An 18,734-nucleotide genomic window follows, 5' to 3' on the forward strand; every position below is an offset into this window, starting at 1 on the left:
GAAGCCATTCTTTGATCTTTCTTGTCTTGCCGGCGCTTCTCCTCCCTTGAGTCCTTCTCGGTCATCGTGCCCTCCACGGTTGTGATCAAGGCGATGTACACCGCATCCCGCTTGTCCTTCTTCTTGGAGTTGGTCTTCCCCTGCGGCCTTGGCTTCCCGCCCTCCCCAACTTCCTCCATGGCTTTCTTCTCCCCATGCACCATGAGGGCAACATATTGCGCCTTGAACTTCTACTCCCATTGATGACCCTCCAACAATGGGAGAGATTAAAGGACTTGCCTTCATCTTGTACCTTGAAAGCCTCCAAAGCTTGGAACGCCTACAAGTGGATAGCATGCAAGCATATGGGCAAATGGGCATGCAAATGGACATGCAAGCATAAACGAAATGAAAACAAAGAGGACCGCATGCATACCATGTCTTGCATGCTGATGCCGCTCATGGGGCGCGCCTTGATGCTCCCAAGAGTGGCACAAAACTTGTTGCACTCTTGTTGGATCACCCTCCATCGCTTTGAAATGGACACCCACGCGCGCGTGCTTTGCATTTGGTATGGCGCAAACTTCTTGCACTCATGGTACTCACGGTAGACACGAATCCAAAAGGTTGATGCCTTTTGTTCGGCGCCAACCTTGGGGTCTTGCCCAATGTCCCTCCAACACTCACAAAGGGGCTTGTCTTCGGCCACCATGTATGCCTTCGTCCGCTTGCTCTTGCGCTCCGGCTTCGCCCCGGTGACTTGGTTGGCAAGATTGTCCTCGAACAAAGGCTCCCTGTCGATGTCCAACTCATCCTCTTCCTCTTGGCCGTGGTCCTCCGGAAACTCGTGGTCCAGCAGGAAGCCGTCCAGGTCCAGGCCGACCTAATCTTGCATGAAGGCGTCGTGCATGCTAGCTTGATCATAGGTTGCCGGCGTGAATGGCCCTCAGTCTTCCTGGCTTTGGGTCTCATCGGGGTCATAGCCAGCCGCGGTGGCAGCGCCAGCGGTCGCCGCACCACCCTCGAAGATGATGTTCTCCATGAAATGGTTGGCCGTCTCGCCGGCGGCGGCCGCCGGCATTCTGTCGAATAGGTTGCGGGCGCCGGCGAGCACATCGGCTCGCATCTCCCGCGCGCGTTTCCTGGTCCCTCCGGACGACGAGGAACCGGCCACCGGTGTGTGATATGTCTCCAACGTATTTATATTTTTTTATTGTTCCATGCTGTTCTATTATCATTCTTTGATGTTTTATATTCATTTTATAGCAACTTCAAATTATTTTTTGGGACTAACCTATTGACATAGTGCCAAGTGTCAGTCGCTGTTTTTTGCTTGTTTTTTACTTCGCGGAATATCCATATCAAACAGAGTCCAAACACGGCGAAATTTTTTGGAGATTTTTTTCTGCCCAGAAGACAACTTGGGAGCCAAAAAAGTGCCAGAGGGGAGGCCCATGGGGCCCACAAGGCACCAGGGCGCGCCAGAGGCCCCAGGCGCGCCCTGGTGGGTAGTGGGGCCCACAGGAGTCCTTTCTACCGCCTCTCAGCTCTATAAATACCCAAATATTCCAGAAACCCTAGGGGATTCAACGAAACACAATTCCAGCCGCCGCAAGTTCAAGAACCACAACATCCAATCTAGAGCCCTATTCCGGCACCTTGCTGGAGGGGAACACGATCACGGAGGGGTTCATCATCCTCATTGGTGCTCCTCCGATGATGCGTGAGTAGTTAACCATAGACCTACGGGTCCATAGGCAGTAGCTAGATCTATTCTTCTATCTTTTTTGATTCTCAATACAATGTTCTCCTCGATGTTCTTGAAGATCTATTTGATGTAATGACTTTTTGTGGTGTGTTTGTTGGGATCGGATGAGTTGCGAGTTTATGATCAGTTTTATCTATGAATATTATTTGAGTCTTCTTTGATCTCTTATATGCATGATTATTATAGCCTCGTATTTCTTCTCCGAAACTTTGGTTTGGTCAGGCCAACTAGATTGCTTTTTTCTTGCAATGGGAAGAGGTGCTTTGTGATGGGTTCAATTTTGCAGTGCTCAATCTCAGTGACAGAAGGAGAAGTGACGTGCATGTATCGTTGCCGTTAAGGATGAAAAGATGCGGTCTATTCCTACATGAATAGATCTTGTCTACATCATGTCATCATTTTTATTGCATTACTCCATTTCTCCATGAACTTAATACACTATATGTATGCTGGATAGCGATCGATGTGTGGAGTAATAGTAGTAGATGCAGAATCGTTTCGGTCTACTAATCTTGGATGTGATGCCTATATACATCATCATTGCCTTGGATATCATCATAATTATTTGTTCGTATATCAATTGCCCAACAGTAATTTGTTTACCCACCGTATGCCATTTTCTCGAGAGAAGCCACTAGTGAAATTTTTGGCCCCCGAGTCTATTTTCTATCATATTGTTTTAAGATCTATTATTCCAAAAACCCAAAAATACCTTGCTGCATTTTTTTCTTTATTTATTTTATTTTGTGCTTTTGTCAGATCTATTTATCCAATCTCATACAATTTAATCTATCTCAATACCGAGGAGGGATTGACAACCCCTCTTACGTGTTGGGTTGCAAGTATTTGTTATTTGTGTGCACTATTTACATAGTGTTGCTTGGTTCTCCTACTGGATTGATAACCTTGGTTTCATAACTGAGGGGAATATTTACCATTGTTGTGCAGCAGCATCCTCTCCTCTTTGGGGAAATACCAACGCACATACAAGCAATCAGGAAGAATTTCTGGTGCCGTTGACGGGGAGACATCATCAACATCTATCAGGTACCCAATCACAAATCTCATCTCCTTGCAATTTACATTATTTGCCATTTGCCTCTCGTTTTCATCTCCCCAACTTCTAAAACGTTTTTTTGCGAAAAGCACAAAAATATTTGCCTTTTATTTGCCCTCTTTTCGTTTGTCTTTTTCTCGTTCGATCTTTTGCTTGCTTTGAACCTATCATCACGAGTGATTTTGGTATGGCAGAAACAGATGATGGCAGAACTCAAAAAATTGGGCGTTTTGATAATCTAGATGATAAAACTTTTGTTTTGGGACAAGGGAATATTATGGGAAAAGAAGCCATCCAAGAATTCTTTAATTGTGTTGGAACCTTGACTTGTGATGATGCTCCTGTACTTCAAAGAACTAAAACATATGCGGAAGCTATTTTAGCACTATTTCCGAAACTTGAAAGTAGATTTATCCGTATTCATCCTACCATGCAAAGATTGTTCTATGAATTACCTGTTATAAAAGATTCTAGAGCTAAAAATATAGACACCCTTGTTCTTATGAATGAATTTTATCACATAGTACGGAAAGCTAGAGAGATTTTTGATTTTTATGGTATGAACCGTGAAACCGGTAATAGATGAGATCCTTTACAATAGTGATTATGTATTAGGCCAACCCCACCATGCGACCCAATTCTGTCTAGCCCCGTCCGTTTGGGGTAAAAGGGACAAACCGATCGGCCCAGCGTGCGACGGTCCGGATTCATCCTGTCCGTTTTGTGTCCAGGCCGACCCATCTCGAGCGCAAACATGCGCCAGTTTTGGGTCGCGGCGAACAGCAAATGGACGCGCGCTCGTTCGCGTCGAGGCCGCGTGGCAGGCGGCCACCTACCTCCCACCCACCCACATCAATGCGCACACGCGGCCGGGCCCGCCTGTCATCCACCCAGGGAAACGTCGCGGTTGTACTTAAATGCGGAAGCCGTGGACCGGTCGTCGTCCACACTCCCCACTCCACCCCGCGGCCTCCTCGAAACCCGACACCTCCAAACCCTAGGCCTCGAACTCGCCGACCGGCCGCCTCGCAGCCATGGGCCTGTGGAACTGCGGCCGCAAGAGGAAGCATGACCGCGAGGCCGGCTCCTCCCCGGGCCGCCGCCGCAGCTCCGTGAAGAAGGAGGAGCCCGCGTCACCGCCGCCCTCCTCCCATCGATCCCCTGCGCCGGCCCCCTTCACCATCACCCCTAGGCCCACCGGCGAGCGCGACCGGCAGTACCTCAGCGCCGACATGTGACGGCGGTACTGGGAGACGAGGACACCGGTCCCGTAGAGCGACGTCCACCTCCCCAACAACTGGCACCTCAGCGTCGACCGGGTCCCGATCCCGCCGGTGCCGATGGCGGCCGTGTGCGCCGCGATGAGATCGAGCGCCGCCGCCGCCTCCTCCCCGACGACCTCTACTACGACGACAGGTGCACCCTCGATTCCGTGCTCTGGGACACGTGTCTCCAAGACGAGCACGACGTGCGGCGCGCGTCCTACTTCGCCGGCACAGTGTCGGGGCCGCGGCGATCACGTCGAGAGGTGCGCGGGCGTACGTGGGTGCGCGGCCTCACGCCCATGCCGTCGCCGTCCCCTTCTCCGTCACCACCTCCACCTCCTCGCATGACAGTGGAGGAGGAGGCCCGGCTCATGCAGCGTGTCATGGAGGACTCCATGAACATGCACGACGAGCGCCAATGGGACGGCTTGGAGGAGGCGCTGGCACTCTCTGCCGCCGGCGACGTCGCCTTCCCCGAGCTGGAGATGGTGGCCGTCAAGGAGGAAGAGAGGAGGGAGGAGGTGCTAGAGGAGGAGCCCGTCGCCGCGTTTCACCCGGGCCTGGTAGGCCAGCGGTGGAGCTGGTCGTGCACGGTTCCGGACGTGGCCGACGCCGTGGGGGGCGTGAACTGGTGCCCCACGCCGCCGCGGTCACTGGAGCGGGAGGCCTCGCCACGGGAGGAGGTGGTGCAGGCACCTCCGGCCTTCCAGGCCGCCTCCGTGTACCACGCATCGCCGTCCCACCTCTGGATGCCGCCGGCCTACGTCGACCTCGTCAGCGACGACGACGACACCGGCGGCCACTGAAGACGGCGAGGGCCATGGCATCGACGGGCGCGGCAGGATCGCGCTGCGGCGTTAAGTGAACTGCTAAACTGGGTCATTTTGTGGCCGTGACCCCTAACTAAATTTTATGTTTTTTAAACTGCATTTATTTACTTTTTAGCCATTTTATTTACGTTTTTCTTTTTTTTAAATCATGTCCAACGCGAACGTGATTTGGGATGCGGCCGCGCGATGGGCGCACGCACGACCCAACGGACATGACCGGACACGGGCGAACCTATCGCCGCCCCAAAGGGACAAAATCCGGCCAAACCGAACGTCCGTTTGGGGTCGTGCGGTGGAGTTGGCCTTAAGACATTTGCTTGGTAATAATAAAAAAGGGGCCGAGAATTGGTCGGTGGGCGGACAAAAAGCATATGCGTGTCTGTCTGGGTCGGCACGTTGGGCCGACTTTTCTGTCCGCCGCGGCTCAAACGGACACATGCGGATGAAATGGGTCGGCGCGGTGGAGTTGGCCTAAGCACATACGCCTTTTTGTGGGTGCCAACATGTCACGATTATTTGACCTGGAACAAAACAGTCTGGTCCTCTGTTTGTAGTACATGGTGATTGAGGTTTGGGTGGCTACGTAGGAAGAATATCACAACAACCAACCAAACAAACCTAAAGCTAGTCAGTCAATCAGTTCTTCCCCCGTCACGGCGTGATCAGGTGGGGGCGTCGCCCCAACAAGGGTATATATATGTATCCGTGCCATGAAAACCGGACCGCCCGCCCGCCCACATTCGGCGCTGACAATAGACATCCTCTGCTGCTGATTTTGTTGTGTTGCTGCGAGGATCTTGTATCCATCGCAACCACTCCTCGACGACCCGAACCACGACCCGCCGTGTCACTGCCTTTTTCTATCTTTTATTTATTTAGACGGTGCAGTAGATACAAGAGGGGAGGGTGAGGAAGAGGCAGAGACAGCAAGTAATCCATATTTGCTTTCTTGGTCTGTTGTTTTGTTTTCTCCTTGTTACCAAGACAAATTTCATCATCCTTTAGGAGACCAAGCAAAAGCATCATCATCCCTCTCCAAAATCCGTCCCCTCCCTCCCTCTAAAAAAACACGTAATCACCAACCTTTACCACCTTTGATCCATTGCCTTTACCTTTCCTCGCCTCTTCTTTTTCCCTTTATTCCCTGCCTAGTTGCTACTACTACTCCTACTGCTTTGCGAGCAGCCAGCGAGCATTGCTTGCACTCCGCTCACACACGGCACTGCCATTGCACCACCAAGAACCCGACCGTAGGTCAGTCAGTAGGCAGGCAGGTAGCAACACGCCAAGAGCATGAAGGAGTTTTCCTACCATGAGATCGGGGCGGCGACCGGCGGCTTCGCGGCCAAGAACGTCGTCGGCAAGGGCAGCCACGGCTGCGTCTACAGGGCCAGGCTCAGGGGCGGCGCTGGCCACGGCAGGAGGCTCCTCACCGTCGCCGTCAAGAAGGCGTCGCACCCGCAGGGGGAGGCCAAGCTCGCCAACGAGATCGCCGTGCTCACGGCCGCGTGCCACCACCCGGGCGTCGTGAGCCTCGTCGGCGCGGTAGCAGCGGGGCGGTCGCCGCTTCTCGTCATGGAGTTCATGCCCAACGGCTCGCTGCACGACCTGCTGCACCGGTCCCCGAGGCCGCCGCCGTGGCCGCGCCGCGTGGAGATCGCGCTCGACGTGGCGCGGGCCATGCGCGCGCTGCACGGCGCCGCGCCCCGCGTCATACACCGGGACGTCAAGACGGCCAACGTCCTGCTCGGCCGCGACGGCCGCGCCCGCCTCGCCGACTTCAGCCTCGCGGTCAGGGTCGCGGCCGCGGGCGCGCCGAGGCCGGCGCCGGCGGGCACGATGGGGTACCTGGACCCGAGCTACACGGAGCCGGGCCGGCTGGGGCCCGAGAGCGACGTGTTCAGCTTCGGCGTGGTGCTCCTTGAGCTCATCAGCGGGCGCAAGGTGATGGACGTGAACGCCTCCCCGTCGTCCATCGTCGCGTGGGCGCTGCCGCTGATCGGCGCCGGGCTGGCGCGCCAGGTGTTCGACGGGAGGGTGGCCGCTCCCCGTCCCGGCACCGACGCCGAGGCCGCGATCGCCAGGTCCTGTCCGTGGCAGCGCGGTGCGTGTCGGAGAGCGTGGAGCGCCGGCCAGCGATGGCGGAGGTGGCCGGAGCTGCGCGGCGCCCTGGAGAGCGGCAGGTGGCACCGCCGCGGGAGGGACGTGGTGGAAAGGGTGTGCAGGCGCGTCGTGTCATGGGGGATACAAGTGCGCGTGAAGACGACGCGGCGGAGCAAGGTCGAGTGCACCGAGCTGTCGGGGTCGTCGGAGGGGGGCGTGATAGATTGAGATATTGGAGAAGTAATTGTTGTATTGATCGGGGCCTCAAGGGCTATTTATATAGATTACAAAGCTTGGGCTCCAAGACTAGACTAATAGAGATAGAGTACAATTTGAACTACCAAATATACAAACCGAAGATATACTCTAATACCCCCCGCAGTGTCAACATCCGGTGTAACAATGTTGAGACTGGATCGAATGCCAGTGAATGCTGCAGTAGGGAGCCCCTTGGTGAAAATATCAGCAAATTGCGCAGTGGTAGGAACATGAAGCACACGGACCTCACCAAGAGCCACTTTTTCACGAACAAAATGAATATCAATCTCGATGTGCTTGGTGCGTCGATGCTGAACAGGATTGGACGCCATGTAGACTGCAGAAATATTGTCGCAATACACAATAGTTGCACGCTCGATTGGTCGATGAAGCTCAACCAAAAGCTGACGGAGCCACGCTGCCTCGGCCACTGAATGAGCAACAGACCTGTATTCAGCTTCTGCAGACGATCTGGAAACTGTAACCTGCCTTTTGGAAGACCAAGAAACAAGATTGTCACCCAAATAAACACAAAAGCCGGATGTAGATCGTCGAGTATCTGAGCAACCCACCCAGTCTGCATCAGAATAAACTGTCAAGCTTGTTGGAGAGGAAGAATTAAGAAGAAGACCATGATCAATAGTACCTTTGAGATACCGAAGTATTCTCTTGACATGAGAATAATGAGGAACACGAGGATCATGCATATATAAGCAGGCTTGTTGAACAGAATAAGATATATCAGGGCGAGTGAGGGTGGCATACTGGAGAGCACCAGTGATACTGCGATATAGAGTAGGATCAGAAAAGGGTTCACCGTCGGCCGACAGCTTAGTACCAACGTCGACCGGCGTACGACAAGGTTGACAGTCAGTCATCCCTGCACGAGAGAGTAAATCAAGAATGTACTGACGTTGAGATAGAAAGAGTGTAGATGAAGTGCGGGAAACAGTGATCCCAAGAAAGTGATGAAGAGGACCGAGATCAGTCATGGAAAATTCACGATTAAGAGAAGATATAATGTGTTGTAAAAAGGAATCAGAAGAGGCAGTGAGAATTATGTCATCAACATATAAGAGAAGATAGGCAGTATGGGAGGAGGAATGAAAAATGAAGAGAGATGAATCAGATTTAGACGCGGTAAAACCTATTGTGTGAATAAAGGTGGTGAAGCGATGAAACCAAGCACGAGGTGCTTGTTTAAGACCGTACAGAGATTTGTGAAGAAGACAAACAAAATCAGGAGAAGAGGAATTCTCAAAACCCGAAGGTTGTTGACAATAGACAGTTTCATTGAGAGTGCCATGGAGAAAAGCATTTTTAACATCAAGTTGATGAATAGGCCAAGAAGAGGAAACAGCAAGACTAAGAACAACACGAATAGTGCTTGGTTTAACAACAGGAGAAAAAGTCTCATCAAAGTCAATACCATGCTGCTGGGAGAAACCACGACACACCCAACGAGCTTTGTAACGAGCGAGAGTGCCATCGGAATGAAATTTATGACGAAAAACCCATTTGCCAGAAACAATGTTAACACCAGAAGGTTTGGGAACAAGAGTCCATGTATTATTTTGCTGAAGAGCTTCAAATTCATCACGCATAGCGGAAAGCCAGAGAGGGTCAAGAAGAGCTCGCTTATAACTGGTTGGAATAGGAGAGATGGTTGGGGTGGCGGTAAGATTGAGACGTTTGGTGGGGAGAAGAAATCCTCGTTTTCCACGGGTGCACATGACATGATCATTGGTGAGCGGTGGTATAAGAACGGCATTGGGTGGCAGTGGGTTTTCGGTTAAAGAAGACGGTGAGGAAGAAGAATCAGAGGTGGTGGGTGTTGAGGTGGTTGCCGTGGTAGGATGTGGTGAGGGAAAGACGGATGGGGTAGAGGATGCAGTTGCGGGAGAGGTGGGGGATGGGGCAGGAGGGTGGCTGACGGTGGGCGATTCCGGCGGAGAGACGGAACAAGATTCCATGGCAGCAGAGATGACTGAAGGACGAACTAGGGAAGGGGTTTTGGTGGTGGCGGATTGTGGTGGAATTGGTTTTGTGGTTGTAGTGACGGAAAAAGGAAAAGTATTTTCATCGAATGTGACGACGAGAGAGAATGATACGACCAGAAGATGGATCGAAACAACGATATCCTTTGTGACCATCAGAAAGACCAAGGTGAATGCAAGGTAGTGAGCGTGGTTCTAGTTTGTTGGAGGCGGTAGAGGCAATGTTGGGAAAGCATAGACAGCCAAAAACACGCAGAAAAGAATAGTCGGGGTGGGAGAGAAAAAGAGATTGGAAAGGCGAATAAAGAGGGCAAGTTTTAGTTGGTCGAATATTAAGAAGTAGTGTGGCGGTGCGAAGGGCTTCAACCCAAAAACGGGAAGGAAGAGAAGCTTGTAAAAGCAATGTGCGAAGAACATCATTAATAGAGCGAAGACAGCGTTCAGCTTTACCATTTTGAGAAGATGTATAAGGGCATGAAAAACGAAGAAGGATGCCTTGAGAGAGAAAGAAGGTGCGGTTTTGGGTGTTATCAAATTCACGACCATTATCACATTGAATAAATCGAATTGGCAAGCCAAAGTGTGTGATTACATATTGTCGAAAGTTGAGAAAGATTGCAGGTACTTCAGATTTAGCGCGAAGAGGAAAGGTCCAAGTATAGTGAGAATAATCATCCAGGATCACAAGATAATATTTATAACCAGAAACACTAGGGACTGGAGAGGTCCATAAATCATAGTGAAGTAACTCAAAAGGAAAAGTACTAATGGTAGTAGAGGTTCCAAAAGGTAATCTAACATGTTTGCCACATTGACATGCATTACAGAGAGAGGGATTATGAGGACTGCTAGAACTAGGGATACAAAATTCTTGGAGTAAAGACGTCAAAGTGTTTTTGCTGGGGTGACCGAGACGACGATGCCATAGATCAACAGAGGCGAGCATGGCACGAGAGGTGGATGTGGGCGCGCCATGAAGAGGATAAAGATCGCCCGTGCTATTGTACCGAGCGAGGACCGCCCCCGTTGTCAGATCTTTCACAGACAAACCAAAAGGGTCAAAGGCCAGGATAACTTTGTTGTCAATGCAAAATTGTCTAACAGAGATAAGATTTTTGATGATGGAAGGAACCACAAGAATATTGCGTAGAAGAAAATTGGCATGAGAGGAAGGGATGTAAGAGTGACCAGTGCATGAAACAGGGATGGTGGAGCCATCGCCAATGGTGATAGTGGAAAAAGCAGAAGGAAAACAAGCTGACAATAAATTCATATTTGAAGACATATGCATTGATGCACCAGAATCGAAAATCCAATCCGTACCTGCGTCGTTGAGGACAAAATTGTTCATGGCGTTGATGAAGGCGGCTTGGTCCCAAGCCGGCTGTTGGGGAGGAGCAGAGGGGCCAGGAGCTTGCATGTTGACGTAGGGGATAGCGGATGGGTAGTATGCGATTGGGGCCTGCATGTTGCCGTAGAAGGCCGGCATGGTGTTGTAGGGCGACGGTGGTCCTGGCGTGCTGGTAGGCGGAGTAGGAGTGGCGGTGTAGACGTGCGCCGGCGGCCTGGGTCCAAGGAGTCCCGGAGAGCCTGTGGCTGGACGAAGACCGGGGCTCCACGTGCCCGTGTACGCAGGAGGAGCACCATACGGCGAGGGGGCCGACCATGGCATCGACCAAGCCTGGACGAGGCCAGTCCAAGGATCATGCTGAGGAGGCCATGGCGACGGAGCTGGTGGCGCGGGAGCGGTGGATGACGAGGCTGGTGCAGGTCCGGCAGGAGGAGATGCAGGAGGCCGGTAGACGGGATTCTTGCCCTTGTAGTTGTGGATGCCGAGGTCTAATGAGATTGGTATGAAGGGAGAGACGTCGGTAATGGTGTCGGCTAGGGAGAACATAGGGTTTGGAGGGGGAGGTGTTTGAGTAGTTGTAGAGGTGGAGGTAGGGGGTGGTGCACCGGCGGCGCGGAAGTCGGCCATGGAGAAGAGGGGCTGAATCGGCCGGGGCGGCGGCGTAGGTGGCGGAGCCATACCAGGTGCGGAAAATCTAGGCGTCGGATACCATGATAGATTGAGATATTGGAGAAGTAATTGTTGTATTGATCGGGGCCTCAAGGGCTATTTATATAGATTACAAAGCTTGGGCTCGAAGGCTAGACTAATAGAGATAGAGTATAATTTGAACTACCAAATATACAAACCGAAGATATACTCTAATAGGGCGGCGCACCAAGCCGCGCGGACTCGTGCCATCTACCATCGCGGTCCAACAACAATGCATACGAGTCAGATAGGCTGACCCAGCAAAACTCAATGCTTTAGGTGCCCGTTCCACAATATTTTTTCTACAAACCGTGCAAGACTTGGATTGTTTCGCGTGATCAGTTTACTGGGATTGCTGTTGTTAGTTAGGTTAATTATTCTCGGAGTAGTTCATCTACTCATCTGCTGGATTAATTAATGTATGACTGTTTGACTGGGCATGCACATACACACTGCCTTGGAATTTGCTGATGAGATAACTTGTAAAGAGAACCCACCCACACATGTTTGAATCTCCGGGCCTCCAGATTTTGACTTCATTTCTTCATCTCTGAATGCGTCACATAAGTCTAAAGAACCCTTTGCGAAACTCTCGAAGCAGGAGTATTGTTTCTCTGTGTGACAAAAACATGGTAGTATCTGGCTAGCTGGGCTAGTACTGCATGTCAAACTAGGGCAGGTTCTGCTGGAAGCTGGAAAATTGGGCACGGGAAGCTCATGGATTCAGGTTAACCCAGGGTTGGGCAGTAGCAGGCAGCTAGTAGACTTTTGCTTTGGCCATGCATGAGATGGAGGCGGATCCTCTAACTTAGAGAAGCAAAGTCACGGTGCTACAGTATAATTATAGTGTAAAATAAAGAAGGAATGTTAGAAGCGTTTAGCGGATTATTTACTATTCATATTTACTGTAGATATAAATAATTTATAATTAATTTTATTTCACCATCAAATTGTTTGTATGTAATAATTATGAATGTACACATTAAATCTGTAATTTGCATATTAATTTAAATTATTTTAGCCTTAATCATATGGGTTGCAAGAAGGAAAGTTAAGAGATTGTAGCTTCTCTAACTTTCCTTTTTAATGTTAGAGGATCCGGTTCCGCATGAGATGGCCATTATTTTGCTCCAACTGCAGGCACAGTGCGCATACTGTACATGTGTAACTACAAAAGCTGACTGCATGCACTTCTTGGCCTGATACGCTCCCAAAGATGATGGAGTTAATCTAGTCTGATCGAGGCACTGCCCACCCGTTAAAGTTTGCCTATTAAGTAGTAGGAGTATATATAATACTGCTGAGGGTCTGCTTTTCTTAATGCAATCTGCTTTCTCTTTCTTACAATTTTCTGCTACATTTCTCGAAGAAAATGAGTTTATTATCTCAAAACGTCCCGTCGAGGAGACGCAACTGACAAGAGATTATACCAATCGAGAATAATAGATGCATGCCACCATTTTCGGTGAGAAATGGGATGATTTCTTCTTGTTGGATTAAGGGTGGAGCTAATGACATTGAGGAAATGTACATGGACATCATGTAAAATCCATCAGAGTTATACTTGTTTTTGTGTGTGATCAGAGGACAAATGAGTGTTCCAGATAAGATGGAATAAATTACAGGGAATGGAACTTATAACTAGGTTCGCTGTGATTGAAAAAACACTGCAAATGGGCGTGTAAAATGGATTCCCTCTTAGAAAAGAAATTTGACAAGCCTTTCCGTGCAGGTGCATCTTATTTTGTTTTGTTTAATAGCTATAATATTATAATCTACTACTCATTTGGTTTGTCCATTATTTGTTTATCCAAGGTTGAAAAGTATTTTATTTGCTGGGGAGAAAAATAAAGGCGGGAACTCCGTAGATGATTCGGTCGGCAGGACATAATTGATTTGACAAATTCCTACTAGTTGAATAATGCTTGCTTGAGATTTCTTGCGCTCTTTTTGTACGAAGGAAAAATCAGTGACTGTCGTTTTCCAGCAACTGTTCTTTAGAAAACAAGAGAACCAACGCGAATTCCAGCATTATTCCCACCTTTTCCAATTTAATACAGGTGACCGAATTTTAAATCGCGAGATGCAACAGGGACAGAAGAGCCATACTAAATCGCTGGAGAAGATGTAGAATAGAATGCACAGATTGATCTTTTGCAAAAGAGGAAAGGCAAGAGAAGCAAAGTAGTCGTATATGTGAAGAAGACTGGCTAAGGCATAATTTCGACGAAATGCGCAATCACGATATCTGCAGTCAGCTTTTCAAACAAAAACTCCATGACCGAGCATTTATGTGAGATGTACTACATTGTCTACATCATTACTGGTAAACCACAACGAAATCCTGCACCCCAAGGAGTTGATAACACACACGCACACAAAAATATCAGACATCCATGCAACTTGATACAATGAAAGAATAAGCTAGAGCAAATTCATGATCTCAATTTGGAAGGAAAGCTACATTGTACAAAGGTAATACAACTGCAAGAAAATCCAAACGAAATTCTCAACATCCCTGAGAAGGAAGCACGCGCAATATGTTCATTCACTGGACTTAACAGTAGTACCGAGTGCTGTCAGTTTTCAAGGCTAAACTAGCTGCTAACATCAAGAGAGAACTAGCTTAGTTCATCTAAAAAGAGAGAACTAGCTTAGTATGGCAGCTCACTTGGCCATCATCACCTTCACAAACTCTTCGTAATTGATCTGGCCGTCACCATCCACGTCAGCCTCACGGATCATCTCATCCACCTCCTCGTCTGTCAGCTTCTCACCAAGGTTGGTCATGACATGGCGGAGTTCAGCTGCCGAGATGAAACCATTCTGGTCCTTGTCAAACACACGGAAAGCCTCCTTAAGCTCCTCCTCGGAATCAGTGTCCTTCATCTTACGTGCCATCAGGTTGAGGAACTCAGGAAAGTCAATCGTTCCATTGCCATCAGCATCCACTTCATTGATCATATCCTGAAGCTCTGCCTCAGTGGGGTTCTGCCCCAGCGAGCGCATCACAGTTCCAAGCTCCTTGGTGGTGATGCAGCCTGTTCAGGAGGCCAACAGTTTTTTAGTCTAATAACTTAAACTGCTTCTACAAATATACATAGAATGGTAATACTGTGCAAGAATGAAATGCCCCAGAGATTTATGTAAGCAATTCACTTCTGTATGCAATATAAGAGGTCTTAACACGGACTATAGGAATGTTTTGTTTGCAGCCAAATCAACCCTACTGATTGTTTCAGTCATGACTGAAATTTTGGTTCTTGCTTGGATGTCTGACAAAAATTTGGTATGACCTTGCTCCTTAGCCCACTTTCAATTTTCTTGCCAACAGTGTCCAAAACATAGGCAGGCAAAACCTAAGCCAAATTTTTGGTGGGGTTTGGCTTGGGCTCAAACCAGACACACTAAGTATGACTCGAAAACCTATTGCCAGCCTGTCTAAATGCCCTGACTAGCAGGCCTGGCTAATTGTCAAATAGACAGCATCTAGAGTAGTCAGACTACCTGGCCACAGTCAGGTGCAACTTGATTTGACTTGCCCGCTTGAAACACTGACTATTAGGTGGGAATACAAAAACCCACAAGGATGCAGAAAAACACAAGCAGCAATAAAATCGTCATATCATATGTGCCAGTAATGGGCGAATCTTCAAAATGATCTTGTAGAAATTTATAGAAGTAATGAACACATCATGAAGCCACATTTGCACATGCATGTGCAGTACAAGAACATAACTAACTTTCGGGTTTTCAAAGGACACAAATATTATTTACATTTATCTAACCTTTAGAGATCATTTCAGCTATGCTAATGCAAAAGACAGTAATGGACCAATGATTGGGTCCGTCAGAACAAATCTTACAGTCTCTTTCTTCATCTGGAATTTTGGGTGCATGGAATCATTAAAGGGTAGCAAACAAACACAAATACAGTTTAAGTGGACAATGATGCAATTTCATAAGAACATTCAAGGCTTGAATACTTGAAATACAACTATCCAGAAAAGTATTTACGTAAACATTCCATGGACTTGATCAGTACCAAAAGCCCAAACAGATAGAAGAATAAGACATGTGGCCTATTACAGCAAAGATTTGTTTTGACTTGCAAGTACTCCCTCCGTCCCATAATGTAAGACGTTTTTTTGGCACTAGAAGAACATTCAAGGCTTGAGTACTTGAAATACAACTATCCAGAAAAGTATTTACGTAAACATTCCATCGACTTGATCAGTACCAAAGCCCAAACAGATAGAAGAATAAGACATGTGGCCTATTGCAGCAAAGATTTGTTTTGACTTGCAAGTACTCCCTCCGTCCCATAATGTAAGATGTTTTTTTGGCACTAGTGTAGTGCCAAAAAAACATCTTACATTATGGGACGGAGGGAGTACTTCATAAATCAGTTGCATGGTTTTCTATTGCAAGAAAAACATTTTCACAGTTTCAAGACTAGAAACATATTTGAGAATCCTCTTCAAATTTACAACAGGTATTGCTTTTCATCATACAAGAGAAGATATATGGATCCTAGAAAGTTCATGTGTCATGCCTTTAACATAATCAGCAAGTTTACAAAAGGAAATCATTAGTGAATATTTCAAATATTCAAATCTACACAATCAAAGTAGCAGAGGACATTTCTTTAGACCTTCCCTACAATAAACATATGTCCTCATACACATGCCAACAAACACATTCAACAAGCTAGTGATCATGGATTTCGAGTCGCTCGACTAGTCGCGACTAGTCGACGACTAGTCTATGAGTCGCAAAAATATGGTCGACTCAGCTTAGTGTCGACTCGCGACTCTGAGTCGTGACTAGTCACAACGCAGGCTCGACTTCTTCCGAGTCGCTGCCCCATAGCGACTCGCATGAGTCGTGACTCGAAAACCATGCTAGTGATACCACAACTACCATGGGCAGCCCAGTGCACATAGCTCCTGCTTGTGCAGGGTCCAGGGAAGGGTCGGACCACTTTGGGTCTTCTGTACGCAGCCTCTAGAATAATGGTGGTGTTTTTGGAGGATCAAGGACCATCGTTGATGCATCTGATCAGCTCCTTCAAGCATTTTGGTCCTTGGCTAGGTACTTTTGCATAACCAAAATGCAATTTGGCAATGTTTTCATGGAAGAGAAATAAGAAAACCATGTACAATTAATGTAAATTTGTGAATCAATCTTAACCAGTATGATCACGGTCACGGCTCTTGTTTCCCTAGCATCAACCGTTGGCTAGAAATCTTCGAACAGAAAGCAACTCTACAGATATATTTTCTGTCAAGCAGTAAGCTGGTAACATGTAAGTTACTTCAACTGATGTTTCATAATCAGTAAACATCAAACCAATAACTATTCCAGCCATCAATTGCATTCTCCATGTTATCAGTCTCACACTAGCACCACCATAGCATGATAGGCAAAAAAGACAAACTCCGATGTTGCATTCACTGAGAAGAAAATGTGAAGTTTAAGCCATGCAAAATTTAATCATGCTATCACACTCCTATGCCCATGGCATCCATAGAAAAACACCCAGAAGCCTAGATAAATTCCAAGTCGGTAGTAGTTCCCCATTACTAACATATAAGTACAGAATTATGGGGTATTACATGATCCTATAACCCTAACACCATATCGCGGCGCACCTCGTCACTGCTATTCCAGCTAAATCTAGAGAGTAGAGACTGATGACTAGTGACCCACCATGCTCTAGCAACCTACTCAGCAGCAACAGTGCCACCGGCCATGCTGTGTGATCACCCATGAGATGTGTAGGCGGTAGACCCATGCTAACCGGAGCAGCCCCATGGTGCCGCCTTCTCTCATAATTCAATCTCTTCCTAGTAGAACTTCCTTTTTTGGAACTTTGCAAGGTCATCAGTTGCTCCACTGAAAGAGATCCGATGGAACGACCAAACAGCCAGCTGAAGCCTTCGCTAATCGCTATGACAGACAGCTCAGCGATCAGCCGGAACGGACGAGCATAAGGCGCAGCAATACCAGAACACTGCACGGTGACGGATTGACAGCGCTGGCAAGACAAGAATGTATGGAGCCAGAATCCACAAGGAATGGAGAAAAGGAGTGCGAGATCTACTGCATCTTGAGCACCCCGCAAACCAATCCCGCCGCGATCCATTCGGACCAGCAAACGCATATACGCTACGTCGATCAGATCTCCCACCCAACACATCTACACGCCAGTGCAAGGCACCGCATCAACTACAGCGAGTGCGCGCACATCGAATGAAGTCGTGCAAATCATATAGTAGTACATGTTGAAAGAGGAGAACAGAGAGGGGATCGAACCGTCTCCGTCCTTGTCGAAGAGGCTGAAGGCCTCCTTGAACTCGGCGATCTGGTCGTCGGTGAGCTGGTCCGCCATGGCTCCTACCCCAACACGCGGGCGAGACGGAGGAGAAGGGATCTGAGAGCGAAGCGCGAGTGGAGGAAAGGAAGAGTAAAATGCATTAGTGCACCCTAAACTTGCTGGTTAGGACCAAAACGGTCCTCAAACTCTGAAACTGTACTAGTACGGTCCTAATATTTGTTCATACGGTGCTCATACGGTCCTCCAATTTGATTCACAGGTCCTGGCGTACCTGAAACATACGAGTTCGCTGTACAGAGGCTGGCCACGTCAACATGGGGAAGTAAACTTTGTGTTCGGCCCCACTAGTCGTACAGAATTTCCCATCTGCCCTCATCTGTACGAGACTCGTTCTCTTCTTCCCCTGTTTCGAGTCAGGAGCAGGGACGCGAACATGCGGTGGAAGGGACGGTTGATCGGCGCCTCTGCCGGTCCATGCGAGCAGCGGGGACGGCGGAGGAACGCAGGGCCGCACTGCAGTAACTGCAGGCGGCGGTGCACGGCAGCGATGGTCGGCCCTGTACAACGCCATGAGAAAGGGGCGGCGCCCTCGTACGGTGAGTGTCAAATTTCATTTCACTCATAAACTAAAATCACAAGTTGCTCCATACATGCAACAACTGGTTTACAAAAGCCATAGCAACTTGACACACACAAGTACATGATCTTCATGCACTGGACACAGAAACAGGACACACACTTGATGCACTCCTCAAAGAGCATCACCTGAGCCGTCATTGCCATCCACACTACCCAGCATTGTGGTGAACTAATGGGTCGTGTTGCACTTGTCTGACGACGGGAAGTATAGCGACAGGTCACCTCCATGCCCACCTCTGCGGCAGGACAGTGCACTTTTTCTCCATGGCCGCCAAAAGCGCTGAGCGTCACCGCTGAACTACCATCGCCGACAGCCGTCGCGAGCACCAACGAGCTCATCCAGGGAAGCCGGCCGCGGAAGGAGAACGTGGCCGGTCTCCGGTCGGAAGCACGGCTGACGACGGGCGGGGCAGCGACGACTACGCCCGACGGGAGAGACGATACGAGGCTGCCGCCC

At 48.8% G+C, this 18,734-nt stretch overlaps 1 protein-coding gene and 1 pseudogene across 1 annotated transcript; one reads left to right on the forward strand and one right to left on the reverse strand.

Moving 5' to 3' along the window:
• Nucleotides 1-5,664: 5,664 nt before the first annotated feature.
• On the forward strand, nucleotides 5,665-7,369 carry LOC123065335 (serine/threonine-protein kinase-like protein At5g23170; annotated as a pseudogene).
• Nucleotides 7,370-13,723: 6,354 nt separating this feature from the next.
• On the reverse strand, nucleotides 13,724-17,859 carry LOC123069653 (calmodulin-1). Its single transcript, XM_044492566.1, has 2 exons — nucleotides 17,617-17,859; nucleotides 13,724-14,339 (listed from the first exon to the last, which is right to left on the reverse strand). Exons 1-2 carry the CDS (start codon nucleotides 17,690-17,692, stop codon nucleotides 13,966-13,968), a joined length of 450 nt encoding a protein of 149 aa, XP_044348501.1. The 5' UTR covers nucleotides 17,693-17,859; the 3' UTR covers nucleotides 13,724-13,965.
• Nucleotides 17,860-18,734: the final 875 nt, after the last annotated feature.

This window comes from Triticum aestivum, chromosome 3B (genome assembly GCF_018294505.1).
Source record: "Triticum aestivum cultivar Chinese Spring chromosome 3B, IWGSC CS RefSeq v2.1, whole genome shotgun sequence".
NCBI lineage: Eukaryota > Viridiplantae > Streptophyta > Magnoliopsida > Poales > Poaceae > Triticum > Triticum aestivum.

Bases quoted from the DNA above. Each gene is read 5' to 3' on its own strand.
- LOC123069653 (XM_044492566.1), bottom strand. From the start codon at position 17,692: ATGGCGGACCAGCTCACCGACGACCAGATCGCCGAGTTCAAGGAGGCC. The intron at 14,340-17,616 runs GTTCGATCCCCT...CCTCCTGAACAG, and splicing joins CTTCGACAAGGACGGAGACG to GCTGCATCACCACCAAGGAG.